Raw genomic sequence first — 25,175 nt, 5'->3', positions numbered from 1 at the left:
TTGTTGGAGTATTATTCTTAGGGAGTTAAATTATTATTTTTTCAAATTTGAAAGAATACCACTTGAATAAGAATATTATTGCGTAATTTTAGACTACCTATCCTGGCCAGTGTAGAATACTTTCTCACTCAAATGGGTCCACATGTTATTTGTCATGAAATGTCATGTGCCTAGTGCATTGTATTTAGCAGTTTCTTTAATATGCACATTTCCATCACTGGACACAGAGCAAGGCTCTCAAGCTGTAAAGAGGATTGAGTTCTCTGACACTGAATTGTTCGTCCAATTCAAATTTACCATTGAAAATTATTGGACTGAGTGAGGACTCTTTGAGAGCTAAATTGTTTTTTTAACTAAATGTATGGTAACTTTCAGCAAAAGAATGGGCTTCATGCTTCTTAATTAAATAAGGGTAGTTTGAGAGTGGGTATGGCATGCACAGGGCTTTTACACTGTACCTCATTTAAACTGGCCAGAATTGCATTAAAATGTAACTTTAAATAATTTAATTATGTTCATAAAGTTTAATAATTTTTGCTATATATTAATTATAAATGGTATATTTCAGTTTTAACTTAAAATGAGATATTGTAGATCTATATAACAAGGCTTGCAGCACTTGCAGGACAACTGGTAACGAATGGAGTGATTTTTCTTAAGCCCACCACCCATCTCCAGCTGAAGCACATTTCAGTACCAACAAATCGCAGCCAGGCTAACCACATAAGAAATGTTTTCCTTCACTATGTTAGTGAATTTCTTTTTGCTTTGCTTTGGTGCAAAGGAACGGTTGTGGTCTACGACCTATACTTTTTTAAGGTTCAACTCTGGAAAGTTAAAATAAATGGCCTATTTAAATTGTTCCGAAAAATATGTGTAAATATTGATTCTGTTAGAGATATCTCAGTTCAATAAACTTATAAAAGCCAAGAGGAAGCAGATTGTGGGGCTCCTCCTGTACTTGAGTAATATATTATGTGGTGTCTACAGAGCAGCCCTGGGCCACCGTTTGGTCCTGGATGTATCCCCTCCTTAACTCCAGAGGTCCCCATTCCATTGGTGCCTCTACCTGCACCCTGTGCACAGGCATCTTCCCCTCCTTCCAGTGCCCGCCCTGAAGAAGAACAACAGTCAAGGGGCACTTCTGCCCCTTACACTCAACAACCAGCGTGCTGGTATGTACAGCTTTCAAGGTAAGAACATGTGCTGTAGTGCTGACATGTTGATGTCTAGTCATGCTCTTTAGGGACTTCTGTCATCCATACAGTCACACTGTGGGAGCGGACTTTATTTACCCAAAAATATATTTTGGACAGCCTGGCATTAGAAAGGACATATGAGGAATCCCATATCTCATTGTGACATGTCAGGCTACCTATACTCCTAAACACTCGGAAGGGCATTTCTAACCCTCAAAGTTGGGGATTGTAGTCCTAGATTGGACTGTAACGTATTTGTTATTACTACAAGCTGCCTAATAAACAGATTTAAATTTTTTTTTAAAGTTGGGGATAAGTCCAGTAGCGAGTGTACCAAATTGCCACAGCCAAGGGGCGTGGCTTGCCAGGCCTGTGTGGTGGAGGTTGTCTTGGACGGGTGTTCAGCAGTACAAATACCCCCGTTTAGTCCCTTTGAGTTGGGCTCCACGCCGTTAGGATTAGAAAACTTTCTCTAGTGTAAATTCTTGCACTACAGGAGAAGAGTTATGCACCTGAACTCCTCGTAATACCAGGAACAATATAACCCCCCCATCTTCTGGAAAGTGCAAGGCAGATACTGCTTGGAGGTTCTCATTTTATGAGGCATAATTCTAGGGTGCCTTCCCAGCGTCACCCGATCTGCCCAAACAACATAAGGACTCTAGACCAGCTTGTTGTGGGTCCTCGTGGCCACGGAGCTCTCCTGTAGACTTCTGTCGATGTACAACTACTCCACAGGTGATCCTGGTGTCTTGACGCCTCCATACATTGCACTCACTGCATACTACTTTTAGCCATTCAATGTCTGAGGGAAATGAGTAAATCAGCAATTCAGGTGAACCAGTTAAAACACATCGAAGCAGTGTAATCAATACAGTGGCATTAATGAACGAGTAAACCAGCATACTCACAAAATCAGTAAACAAACAGAAGGCAGAATATAATAATCTGCACTGAAAGTAATCTGCTCAAACGAGAATCGAAACATGTTATCAGATGAAACCAAGGTACACCAATTAACACCAAGGTGCACCATGCCACACTAAGCTAAGCTAAGATAAACCTTAACAGTCTGTCGCTAGGATGTCAAATGCTAAACCCGAAAAGGAGAATAAGCCAGACGAGTGCCCTGACCTCTCACCTCACCCTTCACAAATTGGAAGAAGTAAAATCAAAATAGATCTAACCAAGGCACTGAAGGCAGTAACAAGAGTGTAAAATGAAACCCTGTCCTGCCCATAAAATAATCCAATAAATCCATGCTAGCAGAAACCATGAACAAATTGAAATATCTCAAACCTTTTGTGGCCTTCATCTCAGACAAGCTGCAAAGCATAGAAGCAAAGTTTGGCAGTACGGGGAAAAGAATATCTGAAAACATTAGCGGAATAGGCCAACCGTTTTACAATTCCAAATCTACAGTTTGCCCAAAAAGACACGAACAACTGGAGTAGGGGAAGAAATGCATGACTCTGTGGCATACCAGAAGAAAAAAAAGTGTGATGCAGTATCCTTCCTAACAAGTTTCTGGCCCAAACCTTTTGACATCTCAGTAGAGGAACATTTGAACTACCAGCGTGGTTCTTAACCATGTCCTCTGGCGGCTTCTGCAAACATGGCATCATTACTGTTGCAACATCAGACCATCAAGGAGTCACTGTAATCATCAACCTTCGAACGTGCCCACATTTAGAAAGAACACAAACAAATCATCTAAGATAGCCCTCACCAAAAGAATCTGGTTCCTGGAGGTGATAGTTACAGAATAAATACCATCTTGGACAGGAAATCACCTGCAAGATACATCCCTAACTACAATTATTTAAGAAACTGATAAAGGATGAAACTCTCGTGCATAATGAACCCAAATAGACAAGCATTCAAGTCAAGAATAACTTTATTCAGCACCAAGACCACAAAAGTTTGACAAGCAGACAGTACATTTTAAAATATTAAAAATCCCTGTTAATAAGATAAAATCACATGTAGAATAAATACATCATCGGCTATAAAATTTCATATTGGATAAAATTAAACCATAAGAAGTATTTCTCCTTCCCATCTGATTACTGTAGTTCATAACGTTTTATAATAGCCATTGCAGTTTTAATAAAGTTTGACACTGCACTACAAATAGCAGAACTGGTTAGCGATAGCAGATATCTGAACCCCTCAACATATGTACATGGACGAATGTTCTTTAGTAGTGGTGCCAAAAGTCTTCTCCTTGGTTCCTTGTAAAGTGAGCAAAAAAGAATAAAGTGCATTCTCATTCTACTCCAATCTTCAAAAATTTGCATATGAGGACTGATTATCATCTTGCAGTCAAGTTCTTGCTCAACTTCATGGCAGAGGCATTAGAACTATTCTTTCAAGAGGATCCTTCAACCTAATTCCTCATACTAGCTCTAAATATTAATTAGGGCGGTGTTTGGTAGTGCAATCCATTCTAAAAGCAAGGATCTGTTTTCTCTAAACAAAAACGAAATGGTCTGATGGAGTGTTCTTCTTGCACATGGGGACCTCCTACTTCTGCTATGCCATGCCATAACCTGCAGAGAAAATGAGTGATGGTCACCCCTCCATAACTTAATCTGGACGACCATCACTTTAACATGGCGGACAGTTAGCAGATGGGTCATCATTTTAGAAGTTTACATTGGTGAACCCAGCAGAGGCTCTCCCAATGCAAAAACAGCACTTCCCCCAACTACGAATAGAGCGGTGGAATGGCATGCTAGTAAAGCAGTAGCACTGCCAATGTAAGGCAGTGTTCTTGTTCTGCAATTGTCTACATAAGGTGCTATGTTTTATTCATTGAACTGTTGGTGTGTGAATTTGTTTTTGGTGTTTAGGCCAAACGCTTTGTGCTTCTTGTAGATAGACAAAGGAGGGTGTGTATATATGTGTGTGTTTGGTTTTTCTAGGTGGTGAGTGCTGTTGGGTACTTTGGTAGCTTATGAAAACCATATCATAACATATGGTCATCTATTTAGCTCAACATATACCATTTGAAAAAGTTCTGTTTGCGCTCTCAAGTTGTAGATATGAGATTCTGAGTAAAAGGAGCAGCTGATGGGACCAGGTTAGTAACAGAAGGGACTGTTTTGGATTTGTGTTAAAATTTCTGTCTAATGCGGCATATCATGGTAGGGAGTGCACAACCCACTCCTTCCCACAATTAAATTATCAGTGTGAAATTAGAACTGTTGCAAATAAGCAGCATTTACAGTCAGTTCATTGACAACTCTAACTAGGTACAGTATTTTACAGTATTTTTCATAACCATAGAAATTATCTCCCTGACACATTTTATACTTTTAACTGCAGGATTTATTCAGCAAATCAGACCCTTTCATGGAAATTTACAAGACAAACCACAACGGGGCCGAACAGCTGGTGAGAAGATCAGAGGTGAGTAAGCCATATTTCACAACTGTTATGTTAAATGTCAGAGATGAAGGTAATTACACATCTAATGTGGGATCAACCCACAGCCTTCTGAGAGTGAAAGATCTATTCTTCCTGGTTCTGGGTTAGAATGTAGAAATGAGTAATGGGAGAGAAGGGACTTCCCCTGTCGAAGGAGCTGGGATGAAATGCAACCTTGAACCCTGAGAGATAAGAAAAATCACAAAATCTGTGATAGAGGTCAGAGCAATCGTCAGGCCGTTGGAAGAGAAAATGAAGCACATTTATAATTGCTGGTTCTTGATTGTTGAGCAATTAAATTGAATTGAGATTCTACAAAACTGGACACTGGAGTGGGAATCTGCTCAAAGGTAGCGATAGCAGAAACCCAGTTGCTCCTAGTGCATAGTGGCAATCCACCACGAGCCATTAATGTTATTATAACTCATACTGTACATAGGGTAGATGGGAGCAACATTGACCCCTGACAGAGAAAAGTAATCCTGCAGGCCCAAGCTATATGGAAGGAATCTGTCTTTGTCAAAGTAAATGAGGGAGAGGGAATTCTCTGGTCTATGACTTGGTGCTGAGGAGAAACCTTGAGGTATTTGAGAGATTAGATATCCAGCAGTCCCAAGCTCTGTAATAGAAAATTACCTTGAGGGTGAAGAAATAATCCTACAACTCATGGGGGCATATGTAGGTAATTCAAAATTTGCGATTCTCAAATAGCGATTTTTAAGGAATCGCTATTTGAGAATTGCAAAATGGAATGTAGGTAAAAAAATCGGAATTTTATTTCCGAATCTCTAAAATTCCTTAATTGCGATTCGCAAATTGCGAATCGCAATTAAGGAATGATTGTCCCATTCATTCCTATGGGCCAAGAGGCCCATAGGAATGAATGGGTGAATGGGGATACATTCTCAAATTGCGATTTTCTATGAGAAAATCACAATTTGAGAATCGCAATTCCAAGGGTGCCAGGGTGTCCAAAGGACACCTGTTGCACCCCTGGAATATGCCTGTAAGTACATGTGGCGCACATACATGCCCTAAGGGCAAGTCTGTGCGCCACATGGCACTTTGAATTTTTAAAAAAAAATTCATTTTGAAAGGAAATCGTAAAATACCATCTACTTGGAGTAGGTGGTATTTTGCGATTCCCTAAGACATATTCGCAATGTCAAAGGCACTCCAACATAGCATTTAAGGAATCGCAAAATTGCGATTCCTTAAATGCTTGAGCAAAATAAGGAATCGCAATTTTTGCGATTCCTTATTTTGATATGTGGCACCTACAAACCAAAAGACCGTTTGCGATTCGCAAACGCCGGAATTCAGCGAATTCCGGAGTTTGCGAATCGCAAACGCCTTCCTACATATGTCCCTTGGTGCTTTATTGCTGGTGACTTTAAGCATGAGAGAGAGAGAAAAGATGAATCCTACATCCATAGAAACTGGTATGAAAATCAGTATTTGATCTTTGAGGAGTTTAAGAAGAAATCCCACATTTTCATCTAAGGGTAGGGAGGCACCATGAGCTAGGAAACACAGAAAGTGAAATCCTGTTGTGTCATGCTCTGGGAAGCAGTCTCAAGGCCTGAAAAAAGACACAGGGATTCTTCAGACGTAAGCTGTATGAAGGGGTGATGCTGGGTTTGTTCACTTATCTATCACATGCTTCCTGTTTGGTTTTCTTCATGACTGGGGATTTATGTTGTATCTTATCATCCCCCAGGTGGTGAAGAATAACTTAAACCCCAAGTGGGAGACCTTCCGGGTGTCTCTCCATTCTCTCTGCAGCTGTGACATCAACAAGACCTTGAAGGTGAGGATCCCTCGTGGCCAGTTAAAAGAGTAAGGTTGAAGGATCAATAGGCATGAAATACTCTACTGCCACCAATGAGTTCCAATTCTAGAGATAGTCGACCTCCCTCTCCTGGTAGGAATGGAAAATACACCATCCTTGTTCTCGCTTCTCTTCTGTCTCATACACACACTGCTCCTCAGTTGTGCTCCTGCACGCATAACACACACACTACTCCTCCAGCCGGTACCCCTCATGTAGAGAGTCCCCGTCCCTAGTGGGGGGGGGGGGATGGGGGGTATTTATTCTCCATGTTTATTCAATTCAGGTAATCTTGATAGATTCAACTTCAATTTAAGCATCTTTTCTTCTCTCCCATAATTGTTTTTTTCCTCAAAGTTCATGATTTATGACTATGACTCCAGTGGCAAACACGACTTCATTGGCGAGTTCTCAACCACCTTTAAAGAGATGCAGACTGCTACCGCTGGCTCTGAGGTAAGGAGATGACAGTCCAGGACAGCTGAACCTGCAAGGTGAACAAATGTGACCTAACATTACCACCCCAGCAGAACTCCGTCTAAGGGTTGGCTGCTATGTGGACCGACCACTGTCCCAGTCCTTCCATCTTCCTCTATTTGTCAGTCCTGTGTGGTGGGAGTTCGCATTGGATGGCATGCTCAGCAATACACATACTCTCATTTAGCCCCTCCCCTGCAGGAGGCATCAGACTCTGGCTGGCACTAAAATCTGCTTGTTTCGGTTTTTGCAGGTGGAGTGGGAATGTATCAACCCCAAGTATAAAGAAAAGAAAAAGAATTACAAGCACTCTGGAGTGGTGGTCCTAACCCAGTGTGAGGTGAGTATGAATCCTCACTCTTACATGACAGAGCCACTCATCTACCCACAAGAAGGCACCTGTCCATCACTGACTTTCAGGAGCGCGTTATTCCAGCTCCTTTCAATATCATAGAGGAAAGAAAGGGGAAATCATAAGATCTTTCACAACATCCAGTGGACCATTGACATTAAAACAATATTTAAAAAATAGAGGGACAGGATTATTACACCACTCTTTGACATGTATCCTAATTAGCTAGAAACATGGCCTCTGTAAACATCAAGCTCTCATCCACCGTAATGGCATGCCTCCTCAAAGGCATTGCTCCTCATCAGTCAGCTGCAGTGATTGAGGTGGACTCCTGGTATGCAACGAGAACTTTGGAGTGTCAGTTGCACAGTCCAAAGTACATTCTGTAGCTAAATATGTATTCACTCATACACAGCTAAGATACAGAGCCTCAGGATTCTGTCAGACCCCTGGAACCAAGCAATTTAAATTACCTCGAGATATCCTCATTTTGTTTATTTATGTCCCTTTGTGGCACAGTTTACAAACAAAAGGACTATAATTAGACCCTCCAGGTAGTCACACGCAACATGTTTCTTCCTTCTTGGAGCCCAATGAGGATCTATTGCATTTCTCACGGCAATGGTGCCATATTTGTGTGCACGGCCAATGATTACCATATTAGTTTCTGGACTGGATAGAAGAAAACAAAATCCTTTCCGATTACCAGGCAGGTTTTAGAGTGGGTACTGGGACAGTCGAACAAGTCTTTAGGCTCATGATGGTGTATTGGAGGGTTGTGGTTATAGGCAAAGGCAGTCTCTATCTCGCGTTCATCGATTTAAAGACTGCCTTTGACCTTGTACCGAGGGAGACCCTGTGGAGAGTCTTGGCCGACATGGGGTTGCCACACTATTTACTTACATTACTGGTTAGGCTGCATGAAAATAGCTTTGCCCAAATTAGGTGGGGTCCAGGAGGGGAGAAAACTAGCAGTATCCCGGTAGAGAGAGGGGTCCGCCAGGGATGTGTCCTTGCTCCCACCCTGTTTTCCCTTTACATCAACGGGGTGGTTGAGCATCTCTTAGAACATCCTTCAGATGAACCATCCCTGGCTGGAGAATGTATACCCACCCTCCTCTTTGCGGATGATACGCTTTTAATATCGAAATCCCCGATAGGCCTTCAAAGGCTTTTGAATAATTTTCAATCTTTTTGTACCAAACGGGGCCTCGTAATTAACACGGGCAAGACTAAATATCTTGTATTGAATCCCACCAAAAAATTAGCACGCCCTCCAATCCTGAATGCTGAACCTTTGGAGAGAGTAGAAGTGTTTGACTACCTCGGCATCCGTTTATCTCACAAAATGCAATGGACCCCACATTTGGATAAAATGCTACTATCTCACAAAAGGATAACAGGAGCTATTTTGAAAGAGCAACGCTCCTGTGTAATTAGACCAATAGCTGTTGTCCTTGATATTTATGTAGCTAAAGGGGTTAGTTCTGCTCTGTATGGAGCGGAGCTTTGGGGCTCATCCATTACCAATGATTTGCCAAAGTCCGAAAGGAAGTTCTGTAGGGCGATTATGTCACTTCCTCAGGGTACCCCTACGGTCCCACTAATGCTTGACTTAGGCTGTCGCCCTATCAAAGATCTAGCAAGATTACGTCCACTCTTACTATGGGGACGATTGTGGCGAGTGCCCGAACTTAGAAAATATGCGCAAGGCCTCGCAGAAATTATGTCCTTGTCAGGGTGGCACAAAATCAAATGGCTGAGTGACATTAAAATCTTGCTACTTAATTTGGGCCTAAAAGATTCATGGGCTAATAGATCTTCTCCTCCAAAGGCAACTCTTAAGAAACTTTATTGGAACTGGATCATGTCACAACGAAACACTAATGCTTCTATGGGCAGACTTACCGAAGAGTTCTTAAAATTTAAGGACTCCCCAAAACGTGAACTTTATCTGGACGCTATTGGCAAACCTTTTGATAGGGCTCTTTATTTTAAATTTAGAGCAGGAACTTTGCCATTGTATACTTTTTCCTCAAGATGGAAACTGCCTGCACAAACTGTAGAGCTTTGCCCAGTATGTCTAGCTAGACCAGAGACATTGGCACATTTTATGTTTGAATGTGGAGAGTACAATTTACCTAGGAAAATATGGCTCAAACATCTATGTCGCCAATTGGGCACTAGGTGCCACTCAGACGCAATTCGTATACTATTGTCTGATAGCCGTACTACCTATGCTTGTGCTCTCGCCAAATTTTTATCATGGGCTTGGTCAATCCGAGCCAAAAGGCTTAAATCAATTGTTTAATTTTTTCTTTTTAATCAACTCATGATGTGAAAATAACTGTATATGCGTAGATTCTTTTTGTAATCTGTTTTATTCCTGGCTTCTTTTACTGTACCTATGAATTTTATGTGAAGCTTTTATGATAATTTTTTTATCGAAATAAAGCCTTTTTGACTTGACTTGACATATTAGTTTCACGTTGAGTTTTTTGTCAGAAATGTGTATGTAGGAGAAAAGTTTTAGTTGCAGCCAGTGATACTTATCAATATGGTCTAGAAGAAAGACAGTGCTCTCACTGGATCCGGGTGTAGAACTGTGCAACATAAAAACCTCACATATGGGTTATTATAAAATTGCAAGAGCTGGTCTGAAGCTTCTAGAGCCAGTAGATGAGCGGTAGAACATCGGTACCGTAACAGATATGGGACCACTGTCCTGAGGAGTGCCATAACCAAATGATCTGAGTTGTGAATTGACGCTAAACATCCGAGACTAACCTCTGTCTAGGCTCCTGTTGAAGGACAGATCTTTCAGTCTCTTAACAAGACCTACAAATAGTGCTATGGTAACTCATGACTCTCCAATATTTTGGCATCCTACACTTCAGAAACTGCTTGAAATTGAGTTGTGATTAGTATTTTTTCCAGGGTCTAATAGCGCCTGCTCTATTATTTATTTATTCATTTGAAAAGTTTTATAAAGCGCCAACATGACCTGACAGGGTACTCAAGTGCTGTACATCGTCGCACGCTTGATTGGCTTGAGCAGGAAGGTATAATCGGAATTAACGTAACAACAATAAAAGCAGATTACAGACAAAGGCAGATAGACATCAGTGTTTTGTGCAATAAGTAGCATGCAGTGAAGGCCAGGCAGGTCAGAAGTTGTGAGGTAATTTCAGATTGTATGTGATGTTACAGAGCTATTGACTCACAAGTCTACTCTTTATCGAGCCTAAGATTACTGACCCGGTCGGTAACTGAGCAATTTACAACGACGTCTGCTGATTGAACTTTAGCAGGCAGAAAACCATAGCAAGGCAAATGGATATGAACATCAGCCTTTTGAACAGTAAGCGGATTGCATCCAGGTAGGAGAGGAAAAGGATTTGGGGTCATTTTGAAAGTGTGAGGAGTCACAGAACTATTGTCTCCAGTGGCTAATCATGAGCAGGCGTTTGACATCTTTTTTAAAAGAGTTGACAAAGGGATTGTTCTGATTTCTGGTGGGAGAGCGTTCCATATTCTTGGAGCAAGACCGGAGAAATCACGGTTGTAAGTTCTCTTCTTTTAGAACATTGGGGGTTTCAGCAGTAGAGTGTTTGGACTTCTTAGTGCCCGATTCTCACCCGATAGTTCTAGCTTATTTGCTAGGTAAGAGGGCGTGTTATGGTGCAGTGCATTGTGAGTCAAGCAAGCTATCTTATCCAATTCAGTTGGTGTAGATCAGGTGTGATGTGGTCATGATTTTTTGAGCCGGGGATGAGTCTGGCAGTAGAGTTCAGAGTGTCTCTTAATGATGCCAGCTTAGATTTGGTGCGCCCAGCCAAGGTCCCAATTCTGTATTCTAAGCAGGAGCTCACCAGGGACTGGACAGCTTGTTGCAGGTCAGAGGGTGGCAGGAACCTTTTGATGTTCCTTAATGTGCAGAGTTGGTAATTGGCTCCTCTTGTTGTAGCACTGATGTGATCCTGCATATTTAGGCATTTGTACAGAATTAGGCCTGGTGATCTAGTAGAAGTTAACTACGGGTGGGTGCAGTTGAGGGCTGTAAGCTGTTTGAGCCAGTCCTGAATGGGCGCAGCTAGATTGTGTGGGGCAAGCAAGAGGAATTCTGTTTTGAGTGAGTTTAGGAAAAGGTGGTTGAGCAATAACCATTGTTTTTAAGAGAGCAAAGTTGAGAGTAGCAATGTCTTCTGCAGAAGAAAGTTTTATATACAGTTGGGTATCATCCGTATTCAGATGGTAATGAATGTTAGATCGTTTCAGAATGTTGGTGAGGGGCTCCAGATACAGGTTGAATAGAGTAGGAGGTAGTGTGGATCATTGTGGGACTCCAATAGAAACAGGAATAGTGTTGGAAAGGTCATTTTTTTTTTGTCGGCAGGGACATCTCAAGCTAAATTCCTTCCAGTGTCCCCTCTGATGTCTTCTCAGGATGTAGTGTCTCCTCGATGTCCACCTCTTCCTAGCCATCAAGTTCTTTGCAAAGTCCCATTAACCTCATGCTTCAACTGAAATCAAGCCTGCTCATATGCATCAAGAGTTGTTTCATCATCACCTATATTCTAGGTGTAGGTCTGAAGGAAAAAAGATCATTGTACTAATGCATTTCCAAGAAAGCAGGGGTTGCACCTCAAGCCACAATGGGTCAAACCCTCCTTTAGGATATGTCGGGTGGGTTTCACTATAAGTCCCAGAGGGAGGCTATGGAGATGACAACCCCAGCGGAAACATTGTTGCTGTAAATGTGGCTAAATCGCTTTTTCAGTTGTTGACATCAGCTGTGATCTGCAAGCCATGAGATTGAATACGAAAAAAATGGGCAAAGTAAAACTAAACCTGTAATTTACTCCAAAGCCCAAAGACTTGGATTACCATTGTAAAAATAACAATAATAATAATCATCATAATCATGATCATCATCATTATGATATTGATCAGAATAATAATGAGAATACCTGTGTGAAAGGCTACTCTCATTTCCTTATTGCTGGCAACTTGTGACTTCCCTAGTCGGCTGTAATAAAAAAGAAATGATGGAGCTGCTCAACTGTAATAACACTTTACAACTGAGTTCTGAGGTCACAATGCCTGGTGCCAGAGACGGCCAGTGACCATAGGGAAAGGCAGATCATGAAGCATAATTAAAGCTGCAGTTTTAAAAATAAAACTAAACCTGGGGTTTCCTTCTTCTGCTCCATTTTTCTAGATAAACAGCAAAAGAAAAAAGGAGATATGTATGGCAACGTATTTCTTTTTTCCACTATTTAGGTAATATTATGAAAGACAGAATCTCTTTGCGTGTTCCACACATTCTGAGATGCAGCTTTTTGTTTTTTAAATCTGACTTGTTTTAAACTTATTCTAATCTCTTTTTGTAACGCATATTGGTTTGAGTGTTTGCAATAAAACTAGAGACTCTACTTTTATTCTTCATGTTTCCAACAACTATCTCTTTTATATGAAACAGCAACACAATAAGTATTTAAGTGGTTTGAGGGAAGAGTGATGGTGTGGCCATGTAGTATAAGGAATAATGTGCCCCCTGTTATACATTATAAGGATACTGCAATTATCCTCTGAATCACAAAGGAACTAAGCCTGGGACCTCTTTCCACAATATGGTCACTTAACTCCTCAGTGATTTGCAATATCCTTATAATGTATAGCAGGGTATACTTTATCCCATATATAATATAAGGGAGCCTGTAATCCCTGTCTAAAACCCCATCTGTAGCCACCTGTAATAATTAAATGATGTTGCTGCTCAACTCTAGTATCTTAGTTGAGTTGACATCATAATACTTGCTTCCCAAGCCATCATTCAAGGTGAAAGAAACAGATCCCAGAGCATAATTACATATGCAGTTTATACAGTGAAAACAAGAACTTTGGTTTTCTTTCTCCTGATTTGTTTTTCTAAAATGAAGAGTGATCAGTAGAAAGGAGCTATTTATGGCAACATGCTTATTTTCTGCACGAAAGATATATTCTGTTTGCTTTGCATATTACTTCACAGTCTGAGCTACAGCATTTTTAATAACTTACATTAAACTGATCATCTTATATTTTTACAATAAATTGCTAACTACTTGTTCGTGTTTTTCATTTCTTACTGTAGATTCTGCTTTTATTCTTCATGTCTGCAAACACACTATCTCTTTCATATGAGAAAACACCAAGAATTTAAGTATTTTGTGGGAAGAGGGATGGTGTGACCGTGTACTTGAAGGAATAAAATACCTTCTGTTGTACATTAAAAGCATATTGCAAGCCACATCAGAGTTCCATGGCCTTATAAAGCAACACACTCTTCAGCCTCGTTCACAGAACTACTCTGTGGCCATAATATATTTAAGTGTAGCAAGGAGTATGTTATCCCCTATATCAGTGTTTCCCAAACTGTGGTCCGCGGACCCCCAGGGGTCCGTGACACATTCCCAGGGGGTCCGCAAGCAACAGTTTTAAAAGCACTTCAAAGTTCCTTGAATAATTTGTACCTTTTGGGCAACTATAAAAGTGTCAAGATAACATCCAGTGATTAATGTACCTGCTGGAGAGGGATGCGTGTTTTGTTCAGTAGCAGGTTTGACTTATCTATGGTAGCACAAGGTGTTAATATGCCTGCTGCAAAGAATGTGTACCATGCATTAAAAAAACTGTTGTTTATGTGCATAGCTCAGTGGGTTACTGCTTTTGTCACAGAGCCTATATAATTAATATTGTTATTATTTGTATTATTACTATATTAGTATTATTATTAATAATAATATTACACAATGTCTTCGTTGATTTACTGTGAAGAATTTGAGATATGTTCAGCACTCCTTCTCCTGCTTTATGGCACATGTGATGGCAGCCTTTCAGACACCTATCTGCCACGGGAATGTCCTATGTTCTTAAAATGTAAATATGGCACGGTTTTCATCTCTCGCAATCCTTCTTCTGACTCAACCTCTGCAGCACCGGTCAGGAGTGTGGGTTCAGCTAAGTGTGAGGCGTCTAGATGAGAAGAGTCGACAAATGGATGCCATTGGTAGGACGACAAGTACCATTGGCGTCTTTACATGGGAGGCACAAACCGACAACAGTTTTAAGATATGTATCGGACAGTACATTTTTACATAACCAGTACTATTCAGAGGATTAGTCACATGACAGATCACCCTAGTTATGTCCCAGCTGACAGGAAAAAACATCTCACTGGTAGACAGAGAGATAACTGATGAAACGTTTCTCAGCATGAAGTTCTGACTGAATCTGCCACACAGAGAAATGATTTGCTAATTTCAGACCCAGCTGAAACAAAAACAAATTCAGTCAGAACCCCCTGCAAAGTTTTTTAAATATTTTTTCCATATTTAGAAAGGGATAATCCCAGAAAAGTGCATCCTGGACAGCATGAAAAGAGGGCAACTTAAGAAACTGTCAAACAGCCTAGAAACTGTCCGCCAGCCGAGAGAGGTATTTACGTGAAGAAGAAAGGTCCCACAAATATAGCTAATTCTAAAACTTAGGCCCCTCAACGGGCATCTAAAGAAAGAAAAGTACACTGTGCTAACTCTTCATTCCATCCTTCGTGTCCTGGCAGTAGACCTTAATGGCACACCGTCACTCTCCTATCTTGCCATCACATAAGAAATGCCTTAGATTTGTAGTGTGCGACGAGCACTACTTGTTGCAGGTGGTATCCTTGGTGGTAGCAGTGATACACTTTTGCAGACAGAAAGTCTGCCTTCTCACATCTCCATATAAGGCTCCCCATGCACAGGACTTAAAACAAGCTTTCTGCTGAGCATTCTAGGACTAGAGGGATTCAAAGTAAACATGGAGGCCATTTAATTCACGCCCTATATTAGGCACGACTCTTTCCCCGGCAGAGACATTATTTCTCAAATAGAAAGGGGCAGTTTATATATGCACCCCCCTTCCCCCCACCGCTCATCTATTCTGATTCTTAGACTGCAAGCAGTCCCTCACAACCCCGTTCATCCCAGATGCATTCACCAGCTCAGAGACAGATCACTTGTGGCTCTCCATGTGTCCCAACTGATGTTAGTTCTGAGACATGTGGATCTCATTTCCTCAAGGTGATCCATTCCAAATTAAGCGTCTAGCTTCCCACCCTTGCCATCAATTACAGAGCCTAGATGTCTGATTCTGAGGCCTATAGACTTGCTCATTTGGTCTGTTTCACGGTTGCCTGGAGATGATACAAGCAGCCGGGAAGCCTGTGACTGTGAAGCCACCACAGCTACTGGAGGAGAACGCAAGGCTGTGTATGCAGTGTGAACAGCATTTTGGCTTTTTGTTTTCACCATGAACAGTTCAGGGACGCAGCTTGGGTCACACAGTGCCAGGTCTGGTCTGGCACCTTTGGTTCCGGAGCACTATGATCCTGTGGTCTTTGGTAACCATAAACTGGTGATGTGGAAAGCTGCTGCACACTAGAGTGACAAGACTACCTGGGCATACAGGTGAGTCGCAGTCCCTCCTTCGGCTGCCTCTGTGGTGCTGCATAGAGAGAAGGTGACTCTTTTCTCTTTCCTTATCTTCTCCCAGATACTGCTTTGAACTGAACAAGGAGATCTTCCCTATCTCATTTTATTGCCTCCGTTCTCAGATAAGGAAAGCACTACACAGTGGGAAGATGATAAGATTTGACCATTGTCTCCATAAATTGCTTGAAAGCCCAGACATCTTCACTTACAAGAGTCCCATCCGTCGCAGTCAGGGGTCTGAGTCATCTTGTACATTTGGTTCATCTCCTCTTGCTTGAGTCGTATTAAGCCTAAAAGCCTCCGGCACAGACAGAATACACGTAGTGCTTAAAAGGACACGAGCTACTGGATTTCCAGCTTCACATTTATCTCCATGCCAGTCTTTGTGGCGGCGAAGTCATCAATTCCAGTATAAATTCAATGTCAGCGCCAGTGTAGAAGCCTGAATATTTTCACCGGTTGATACCCCTGCAGACACAGATATGTACAGACATGTGTTGTACATCTTGTGTGCTATAAAGACTCGAGTTGCACTCCCCTGATGAGACCTAATGATGCTAAACCCCCTCTAGGGTTGCTCGTATTCTCGTTCAGAGGGAGAATGGATTTGCAGTATGGGCTAGACTGCTTCTTTTGGAGTTGGGATCAAGACTTATTTGCATAAGGCACTACGTAGTGACATAGTGAGTGAACAACAATGTGCCTGAATACTACTCAGAACAATGCCTGAGTTCATGATTATTTAAGGAATCCTTCTTACGCATGTTCATTTTGCCTCCAGCATCTTTTCCTAATGACACCTTTGGAGACCTTTGGGAAAAGCAGACCCTCTCTATTGAGAAGCAATGATGAAAGTAGTCTCGGGTTGTTTGTGTTCCCTTTCCGAGGAGTGTGTCCTGGTAATTTGGGCTGGACTGCATGTTCAGAGGTTGCATCAAGGCTGATTTGCACAAGGCTGTTCCAGTTAAAACGTCGGTATCTTGCAAGGATGGACCTAGTTCCTTATTCATAGAAAGCCCAGTTGGCAAGTGAGAGTACCTTAGAATGGATTTCGTGAGTGACGGAGAGCCAATACATGCCAAATGTGCTCGAATGGATGGGCGGAATGGACATCTCAACTGATATATATGATTCACCAATGTGTTACTCAGTAAACTAGACATATGGATTGATTCAATGGGTAATGGAATAACTGAAGACATAGATTGGACGTGTGAATTGATTTACTTGTTCCGGGTTTGGGTCGAGAGGTAGAGCAAAAATGCCAATGGTTTCTATGCCTCATGGGTTATTTGAGAAAATAGATTGCCAGTATGGATAGAATCCATGAATTAAGTGAGGCATCCCTACACTCTTCTGTCTCTTTAGTATATCTTACTAATTACCTTTGTTTATTCTTTTTCGCAGTTGGAGAAGGTCCACACTTTCCTTGACTACATTATGGGCGGCTGCCAGATCCTCTTCACGGTGAGGAAACAAGGGAGAGGATGTTGGGTTCATGGAGGGTTGGATAAAGAGAGGACGGAGAAGGTGGGAAATCACTGACCAATATGACCAACACATAAGCCATAGCTTAATTTACGTAGTGAGAGGATTGATAAAAGAAGGAAGGGAAGAGGGCGAGGAAAGAGATGTGAAAACCGGAGCAACGGAAGGAGGGTCTTGAAAGGAAGCAGATCAAAAGGTTGGGAAGAAAGGTCCAGGTAAAAAGACAGAGAGAAGAGATGTTAAAGAGAAGAAGGAATGAAGGAGGAATTGAAATATTGGATATGAGGTGTGGAAGAACAAGACGGATGAAGAGAGGACTGAAAAATGTGAAATAGAGATGAGGTGTGGAAGAACACAAAGGATAAAAGTGAAAGAGGAGGCAGAGGGATGAAGTTTGGAAGCACATTAGGTACTTGACTTTTTTGTGCATATGTTTCGAGGGGTTTGCAAAGTACACAACTGCCTTAAGGCGTCCTTGTGCTCTGAATACTAAGTATGGGAGAAGTTAAGATCCTGGATTAGTAGAGTTTAGCGTAGAGCTAGATATTTAGGGCTTTGCAAATCTGTAGCACTTGGTCAAAAACACTCAAAATAAATTCCAGGACGTAAGTTCCAGTGCTTTGCTACGGGAAACAACCATTACATCGCAACTTTTACAACGCACTACCATTACAACGAAACTTTTACAACGCAAAAACCATTACAACGCAGGTATTTACAACGCAGGTATTTACAACGCAGGTGCTATTACAACGCATACCATTACAACGTAAGTACTGGTAAGTATATAATTATATTTAAAATGTTATATGTTTGTTTTTTAAATGGGGTATTTTTGGGTTAAGGGTCAGTTTTGGGTTTTAGGGTAAAGGGGCATTTTTAGGGTTCAGGGTGAGATTTGGGTTTTTGGGCAAAGGGGTATTTTTAGGGTTCAGGGTCTGTTTTTAGTTATTGGGTAAAGGGGTATTTTTAGGGTTCAGGGTCAGTTTTCAGTTTTTGGGTAAAGGGGTATTTTTAGGGTTCAGGGTCAGGTTTCAGTTTTTGGGTAAAGGGGTATTTTTAGGGTTCAGGGTCAGTTTTCAGTTTTTGGGTAAAGGGGTATTTTTAGGGTTCAGGGTCAGTTTTCAGTTTTTGGGTAAAGGGGTATTTTTAGGGTTCAGGGTCAGTTTTCAGTTTTTGGGTAAAGGGGTATTTTTAGGGTTCAGGGTCAGTTTTCAGTTTTTGGGTAAAGGGGTATTTTTAGGGTTCAGGGTCAGTTTTAAGTTTTTGGGTAAAGGGGTATTTTTAGGGTTCAGGGTCAGTTTTAAGTTTTTGGGTAAAGGGGTATTTTTGGGGTTCAGGGTCAGTTTTCAGTTTTTGGGTAAAGGGGTATTTTTAGGGTTCAGGGTCAGTTTTCAGTTTTTGGGTAAAGGGGTATTTTTAGGGTTCAGGGTCAGTTTTCAGTTTTTGGGTAAAGGGGTATTTTTAGGGTTCAGGGTCAGTTTTCAGTTTTTGGGTAAAGGGGTATTTTTAGGGTTCAGGGTCAGTTATGGGTTTTTGGGTAAAGGGGTATTTTTAGGGTTCAGGGTCAGTTTTGGGTTTTTGGGTAAAGGGGTATTTTAAGGGTTTAGGGTCAGTTATGGGTTTTTGGGTAAAGGGGTATTTTTAGGGTTCAGGGTCAGTTTTGGGTTTTTTGGGTAAAGGGGTATTTTTAGGGTTCAGAGTCAGTTTTGGGTTTTTGGGTAAAAGGGTACAGGGTAAAAATAAAGTAAAATTAAATTTAAATTAAATTAATTAAATTAAATTAAATTAAATTAATTAAATTAGAATTATTTACATTTGTAATTTAAATTATATACTTACCTATACTTACGTTGTAATGGCATGCGTTGTAATAGCCCCTGCGTTGTAAATACCTGCGTTGTAATGCCATGCGTTGTAATGGCACCTGCGATGTAAAAGTTGCGTTGTGATGGCATGCGTTGTAAATGCATGCGTTATAACGTCATACATCCTTTGCTACTGTTCTAGAAAAAACCTTGCCTCCTGTTTGACTTCTTTTGTACTTTGGAGTAACAAGAAGTGGATAAGAAAATCGGAGTATTCGAGAGGGAAGGTAGTGACACATTTCATGTTCCAAATATGTAGGACCAGAGTGATGAAATGCTTGGAAGACAATGCACTTTGATTTTAAAATGATCCTCTCAGCTACTGGGAGCGAATGAATGGAATTTAAAGCCATGGAAGATGAAGATTGTGGGAGAACACTGAGAACCAGCCGAGAAGCTGGGTAATGATTAATTTTGGAGCATCGAGAACCATGGAGTTGCAATAGTCCCGGCAACCTAGAATAGCTGCTTATACAACCATGCAGTGTATGTATCCAAAGACAGATAGGAAAGAATGTTAACACAAAAAAGTAGGAAAATGACAGATTATTAACATCAGTGTAGAGAGCTACGTTCTGATTAAAAATAAATCCAAGAATACTTACTTTAGGTACCCGGCCGGAACCAAGCTGAGGAGGATACAGTTGCAAAAGGAATGGTACCTGAGAAGATCAAGATCTCAGTCTTTTCAGCATTCAGTTTAAGTGAATTATTATTCATCCACTTGACTACACCAATCATAGAATTTTGAAAACAGTGGCGGGGGGAGGAATCTCAAGATTTTTATCAAGAGACATAAAGATTGAGAAGGGTGGGGCTAAAGGAGGAGCCCTGTGGAACCCCATGAGAAAGAAATGTACATTGTAACTGGAAAGATCAGAAGATGACTTCTTGAGTGCCATCAGAAAGACCTGACGTGAGCCTTCTTAGGGCTTGACCCTGAACCCCGCTTCTGCCAGACGATGTCCAGGACAGAGACCAAGGCAGTTTCTGTACTATGGGAAGGACGTAGCCCAAAGTGTGCAGTATCCAGAACGTTGTTCGATTCAAGAAAATATGAAAGTTGCTTGTTGATTGTTTTCTCAAGCAGCTTGATGTGAAAAGGAAGCAAGGGTATGGGTCAAAATTTGCTTAGTGAAGCAGCATTTGCAGGGGGATTTTTAAAGAGGGATCATTATCACATTCTACCAGGAGGAAGGAACCGAGGCAGTAGAAGTGAATGTGCTGTACTGTGTGAATACAACTTTGGTGAGCAAAGGGGGGAGGATTGGTGACGAAGTGTAGGGCACTGCCGCCATCAGGTTAATAAAGATGGGGAATAGGTGAGGTTTTGACTGGCTGCCCAAGCATGATGGAGCGCTTGTAAGGTCAAGGAGTGGTTGAAAACACCAAGATGTGAAATCTGTGGAAAAATAAGAGCCTACCGTGGGATCGGAGGAGCTGGCAGAGAAAGATTTGCCAATCTGGTTGATTTTGTCTGCAGAAAAGCTGCAAAGGTTATCACAAAGGGTTTGGGAAGCTTCGAGCTCAGAAGCTACGCTGGAGCCTGAAGAAAGCGAATGCAAAATGTTTAAAATTCCCTGCTGCTTTTATTCGCCTTGAGCGTTTTATGCATTGAATTCAGTTTTAATAGAAAGCACTATTATTTTATGTGAACACTCTCCAGAGAGGAGATAGACCGGGCTCCGATTGCGTTTTACAGTTTCTGTGGGCATCTCTTATCGTATTATACCAGGAAGCCGACGGGTGAAGAAAAGAGAGGTAATATATCACTGAGAGCTCGAGCAATACACTGATTAGAGTAATAGAAATTGTTATTAATAATAATGCAGAGGTCGGGGGGATAGAAGACCAGCTGGGATGAAGGATGAATGACTGAATGAGGCAGAGGAATGATATGTGCAGGAAGAGGAGGTATAAAGAGAGGTTTGAAAGAGAAGGCAGGGGAATGAAATGCATATATATGTATGTATATATATATATATATATATATATATATATATATATATATATATATATATATATATATATATATATATATATATGTGTATATATATATTGTTTTTTTGGGTTTTTTTTTTAAAGGGGGCCTATTTTGGAGGCATGGACAAGAATTTTGTGGAAGAATTGGAGAGACTAAGCCTGAAGAAGGAATCAAAGGCAGTAGGGAGAGAGGAGTAAAAGGGAAAAAAAGATTGCAGAGAAATAAGGCAGGAAATAGTTGGCTGAGAAAGAGCTGACAGAAACGGTGTGAAAGAACTGGAGAGTTTAAAGGGAGGCTGAGGAACGAGACAAAGACAGGAGATGTATAATTATGTTAGTGATACAGGAAATAGTGAGTAAGGCAAAATGGAGAAAGTAAAGGATACCATATAAATATTATGGGTAAAAAAGACACATTTCTGCTACGGTTTGAAATATATGGCTTACAATTGAGCTGCATGAGAGCAAGTGTTGAACCTTTTTTCATTCGAAATGCAGTTTTTTTCCTGGAAAGGGCCTATTAAGTCTCACTCAAGCTATGCCCCCTTCACATTTGTTTCTATTCATTGTTCTCCCACTTCTTCCTGTACACGAAAGTCTGTTTTTGCTTCTTCAGGGAGTGTAGGCACCATGTTACTCCCAGCTTAAGTATTCTTCTAGTTCAGTGTTTACTTTATCCTCATGGTAGAACTGTGGCAGAGATTCAAAGTGCCACCCAGGTCCTTCTGTCCCTCTAGTCTTGTGTTTGCTGAGTCTACGTGTATGGCTTGAAACTGTGATCCATTTCAACCACTTTCATTTGTGAAAGAATAAGTGCTGGCAGACAAAGTTTTGTTCAGAAGCCCAAGGAGAAGCCCAAGGCCAGCTCAGTTGAAGGACAAGGTGCTGAAAACTAAGGCTGAGTAGTCTTAATTCCACCTCATGCCTCTTTAACCCACCACTAAACAGTCCCTGCCTATTTATATCATTCTTGCAGGTTATTTTTCATTCCTACTTTCTCCCTTTGTTTAAGTTTTTCCACCTTTCTCTTCCGTGTCCAGCCCCCCTGTTGTGTTTTTCTCTCTCTTGCACTGGATCAAACTTTGTTGAGAAAAAATATGTGCTGGTTCCCTAATAAGAGTGCCAGTGGGCCCCACGTGAACCACCAGTTTCAAATAGGCACTAAAGGTACCAACATTCTTACAATATTGCTTCTGCCTCTAATGGCTTTGTGTGGTTGGTTTAGGGCCCAGCGTTCCCCAAAGTTGGTCCTGAGCAGCCAGATCCATACCAGCTTTTTAGCATATCCCCATTTAGGTAAATGTAGTTATATTAAACATCTGGCATGCATCCAGTCCTCCAGGATCGACTTTGGAGAACTCTGGTTTAGGCGAACCCCTACGGAGTCAAACTGTTCCCATGTTCTTGTTTATGTGTGCTGAATACAGACTGTGTAGATCTGAGATTTCTCCAAGGACCTGGACCTCCCCAAGACTTGTCTCAGCTGGGTCTGGCTGATGTTTTCGGCCTGAGACTAGTCAAAGGTTCAGCTGTCCAACCTGGGTTATCTCTGCTGGTCCAGTGTGGATGTCCGAGCTTGTTAACACTCCCTAGCCCACTCTTCCATTCAGCCAGTCTCTGCTGACTCTTCTGGGTATTTATGAGTGAAATCCATCCTCGGTGTTTTACTTTCTTGTGCTAGTAATATGAGCTCTCTATGTTAGTGTATTAAACTGACGATTACTCTCATGCTTTATTCTTGCTTTGGACCTGCCGTTTCTGATTCTCTACGGACAATATGGGGCTTGATTGCCTTCCGATCTTCCCATTAACTGACATCTGCTGATTATGTGTGGATGATTTATGCTTGAAGTTCTGTGTTACAACTGCTCTGGTGGGTGTGGCTTTTCTGCTTAAGTGTAAACAATTGAGTCTTTCAGAGACATTTCAGGTTCTGCTGTACCCTTCGACTTGTTTCTTCTGGTTCGATGTTAATAGCTAAAGCATGAGACCTGGCATGGATCCTGCTATTATCCTGTGTGTTTCGTATGTTTCAACTAGCGTCTCCTGGTACCCCAACTGTTCTTATTTCTACAGGTTTTGCAGACATATTAACATTTCAGATCATGCTTAATTGTTCTTTCTTCTGATCTCAACTGGTTCTTCAGAGTAAGTTTTAAACACTAGCTCATTTCTGGCTCCCCCTTCTTCCTCAGTTATTATGTAGTGCTGGTAATGTTATATTCCATATAGGTACCCTATAAAGGCGCAGGTAGCAGTGCAACCTTTTACCTATATCCTTCCCTACATTTCATACATAACGGTTCATAGGGACTGGCCTTTTACCTGGATACAGCACTGCATTCAGAACGCAGGTTTTTCCCTGGTTCGATACTCATACATTATGCATGAGGCTTCTTGGAAGCACAGCAGGACTCACAGCAGGATGAACATTTCCTGTATAATATCTATGTTAACGTTCAAGCCTGACGTCCTCCTTTAGGCTGACACAGTAACACAGCCAGGTAGGACCCCTGGGGAGACCTATAGGTACATATACATCATGTCTTACTTAGACAGACAGAGGAGACCGTGACTTCCCAGCTGACACACTGACCAGAGACGCTGAGGTTCCTGCATGCAGACGTTCCAGCTAGCAGTGGTCTAACATCCCTCGCGGGGTGTCCAACTCGCGACCAAGACGGGGTCCCATATTTTCTCCTTACTCAGGTAATGGGGTCGACTAGATCTTAGAGGGATTTTTGGCATAATGCATAACACCCACACCGATGCTAAGTACATCTAGTTAGGGAGACATCGTAGGAGTATGCACTTTCTTATCATGTGTTTTATGTACTTGTATATATTCATGATTACTGCAAAATGGTAGAACTGTACCGTCCCTTTACTTTCATAGTACTGGTAATCATATATCTCTGCTACTGTCTAATGGTTATTACAGTAAATCTAGTCTACACTAGCATAACAACTGTTCAATAAATCCTTATTGAAATGCCCAGACTGTTTATTCTGTGTATCTCTGAGACAAACTAAGTGAGCACGAGTGACTGAGCGAAAAGTAGTATATTGTTTTCATGATCCTGAGGGATCAGGGTTGTCATGTTCTGAGGTTGCCAGAAACTATTCTCTCCCCGATAAGATGAAATTCTAGTGGGACTGTGAGCTAGCTAATGCAAACTGGTTGACATATCCGATGGGGGCGCTTGGAACCAGTCTACTACCAAACCCACAGTTCATGTTATCCGAACACGCAGATCCGGTATAGGATGTATAGGAACTACACAACAGTAAGTTCTTGCTCTTAGATGTGTAGAGCTGTTCAGGTCTGATTCAAACCCTGACTTCCTATCTAGTGTTTTCTGGTTCTTCAGAAATGGTCCAGCAGCAGAGACCTCACACAACACTTGCTGTTCCTGCAAGTCTCTGCGGATGTTAGTTTGGGTGCGAGCTGTAGGCTTCCTATCACTCACACTTTTTTCTGGTTTTTTTTCAGGTTGCCATTGATTTCACTGCTTCCAATGGGGACCCCAAGATCAACCAGTCTCTTCACTTTATCAACCCATCAGAGCCCAATGAATATTTGAAGGCGCTTTCTGCTGTGGGTGAGATCTGTCAGGACTATGACAGGTAGGGAGTGCCTAACAGAGATTACTAACAGTGTTTAAGTAGATTCATCCATTATAGCAAAGAGAAAATACAGATTTTGGGTAGCTTTTTGTGAACATAGAACAAATTTATAAGCTAACTTAATTCTGATGTTCTGCAGGATCGTGTCATCTGAACCGAGGATAGCGCAGGATGTGTACCAAGCAGCCTGCGCAGAAGCAACACATACTTTCTAAGCATACATGTGTTCATCTTAGAAATCTTCCTTATCCCTTTCATTACCAGGCTTGTTTTCATCGTCTTCATCAAGTCCTTTTATGACTTCCACATCCATGCTCAATGGTTAGGAGATTTTTGCATTCAGAGGATACTGAACACTTGTTCGGCTTCTTCTTAGTCATTTTTGCAGGACCACGATTTCTGACT

The 25,175-nt window shown here is 41.4% G+C and overlaps 1 protein-coding gene across 1 annotated transcript in view; it reads left to right on the top strand.

Moving 5' to 3' along the window:
- Positions 1-25,175, top strand: part of LOC144755713 (copine-6-like) — a 452,209-nt gene that overhangs the window by 375,935 nt on the left and 51,099 nt on the right. Inside the window, exons 7-12 of the mRNA XM_078644899.1 lie at positions 4,530-4,613; positions 6,352-6,441; positions 6,820-6,918; positions 7,193-7,279; positions 17,212-17,271; positions 24,637-24,770. Coding sequence (XP_078501025.1) covers positions 4,530-4,613; positions 6,352-6,441; positions 6,820-6,918; positions 7,193-7,279; positions 17,212-17,271; positions 24,637-24,770 — 554 coding nt within the window. The remainder of the gene's footprint in view (positions 1-4,529; positions 4,614-6,351; positions 6,442-6,819; positions 6,919-7,192; positions 7,280-17,211; positions 17,272-24,636; positions 24,771-25,175) is intronic.

This window comes from Lissotriton helveticus, chromosome 5_1 (genome assembly GCF_964261635.1).
Source record: "Lissotriton helveticus chromosome 5_1, aLisHel1.1, whole genome shotgun sequence".
Classification (NCBI taxonomy): domain Eukaryota; kingdom Metazoa; phylum Chordata; class Amphibia; order Caudata; family Salamandridae; genus Lissotriton; species Lissotriton helveticus.
The sequence above is the reverse complement of the archived record's forward strand: the minus strand, read 5'-3'. Positions and strand labels throughout refer to the sequence as shown.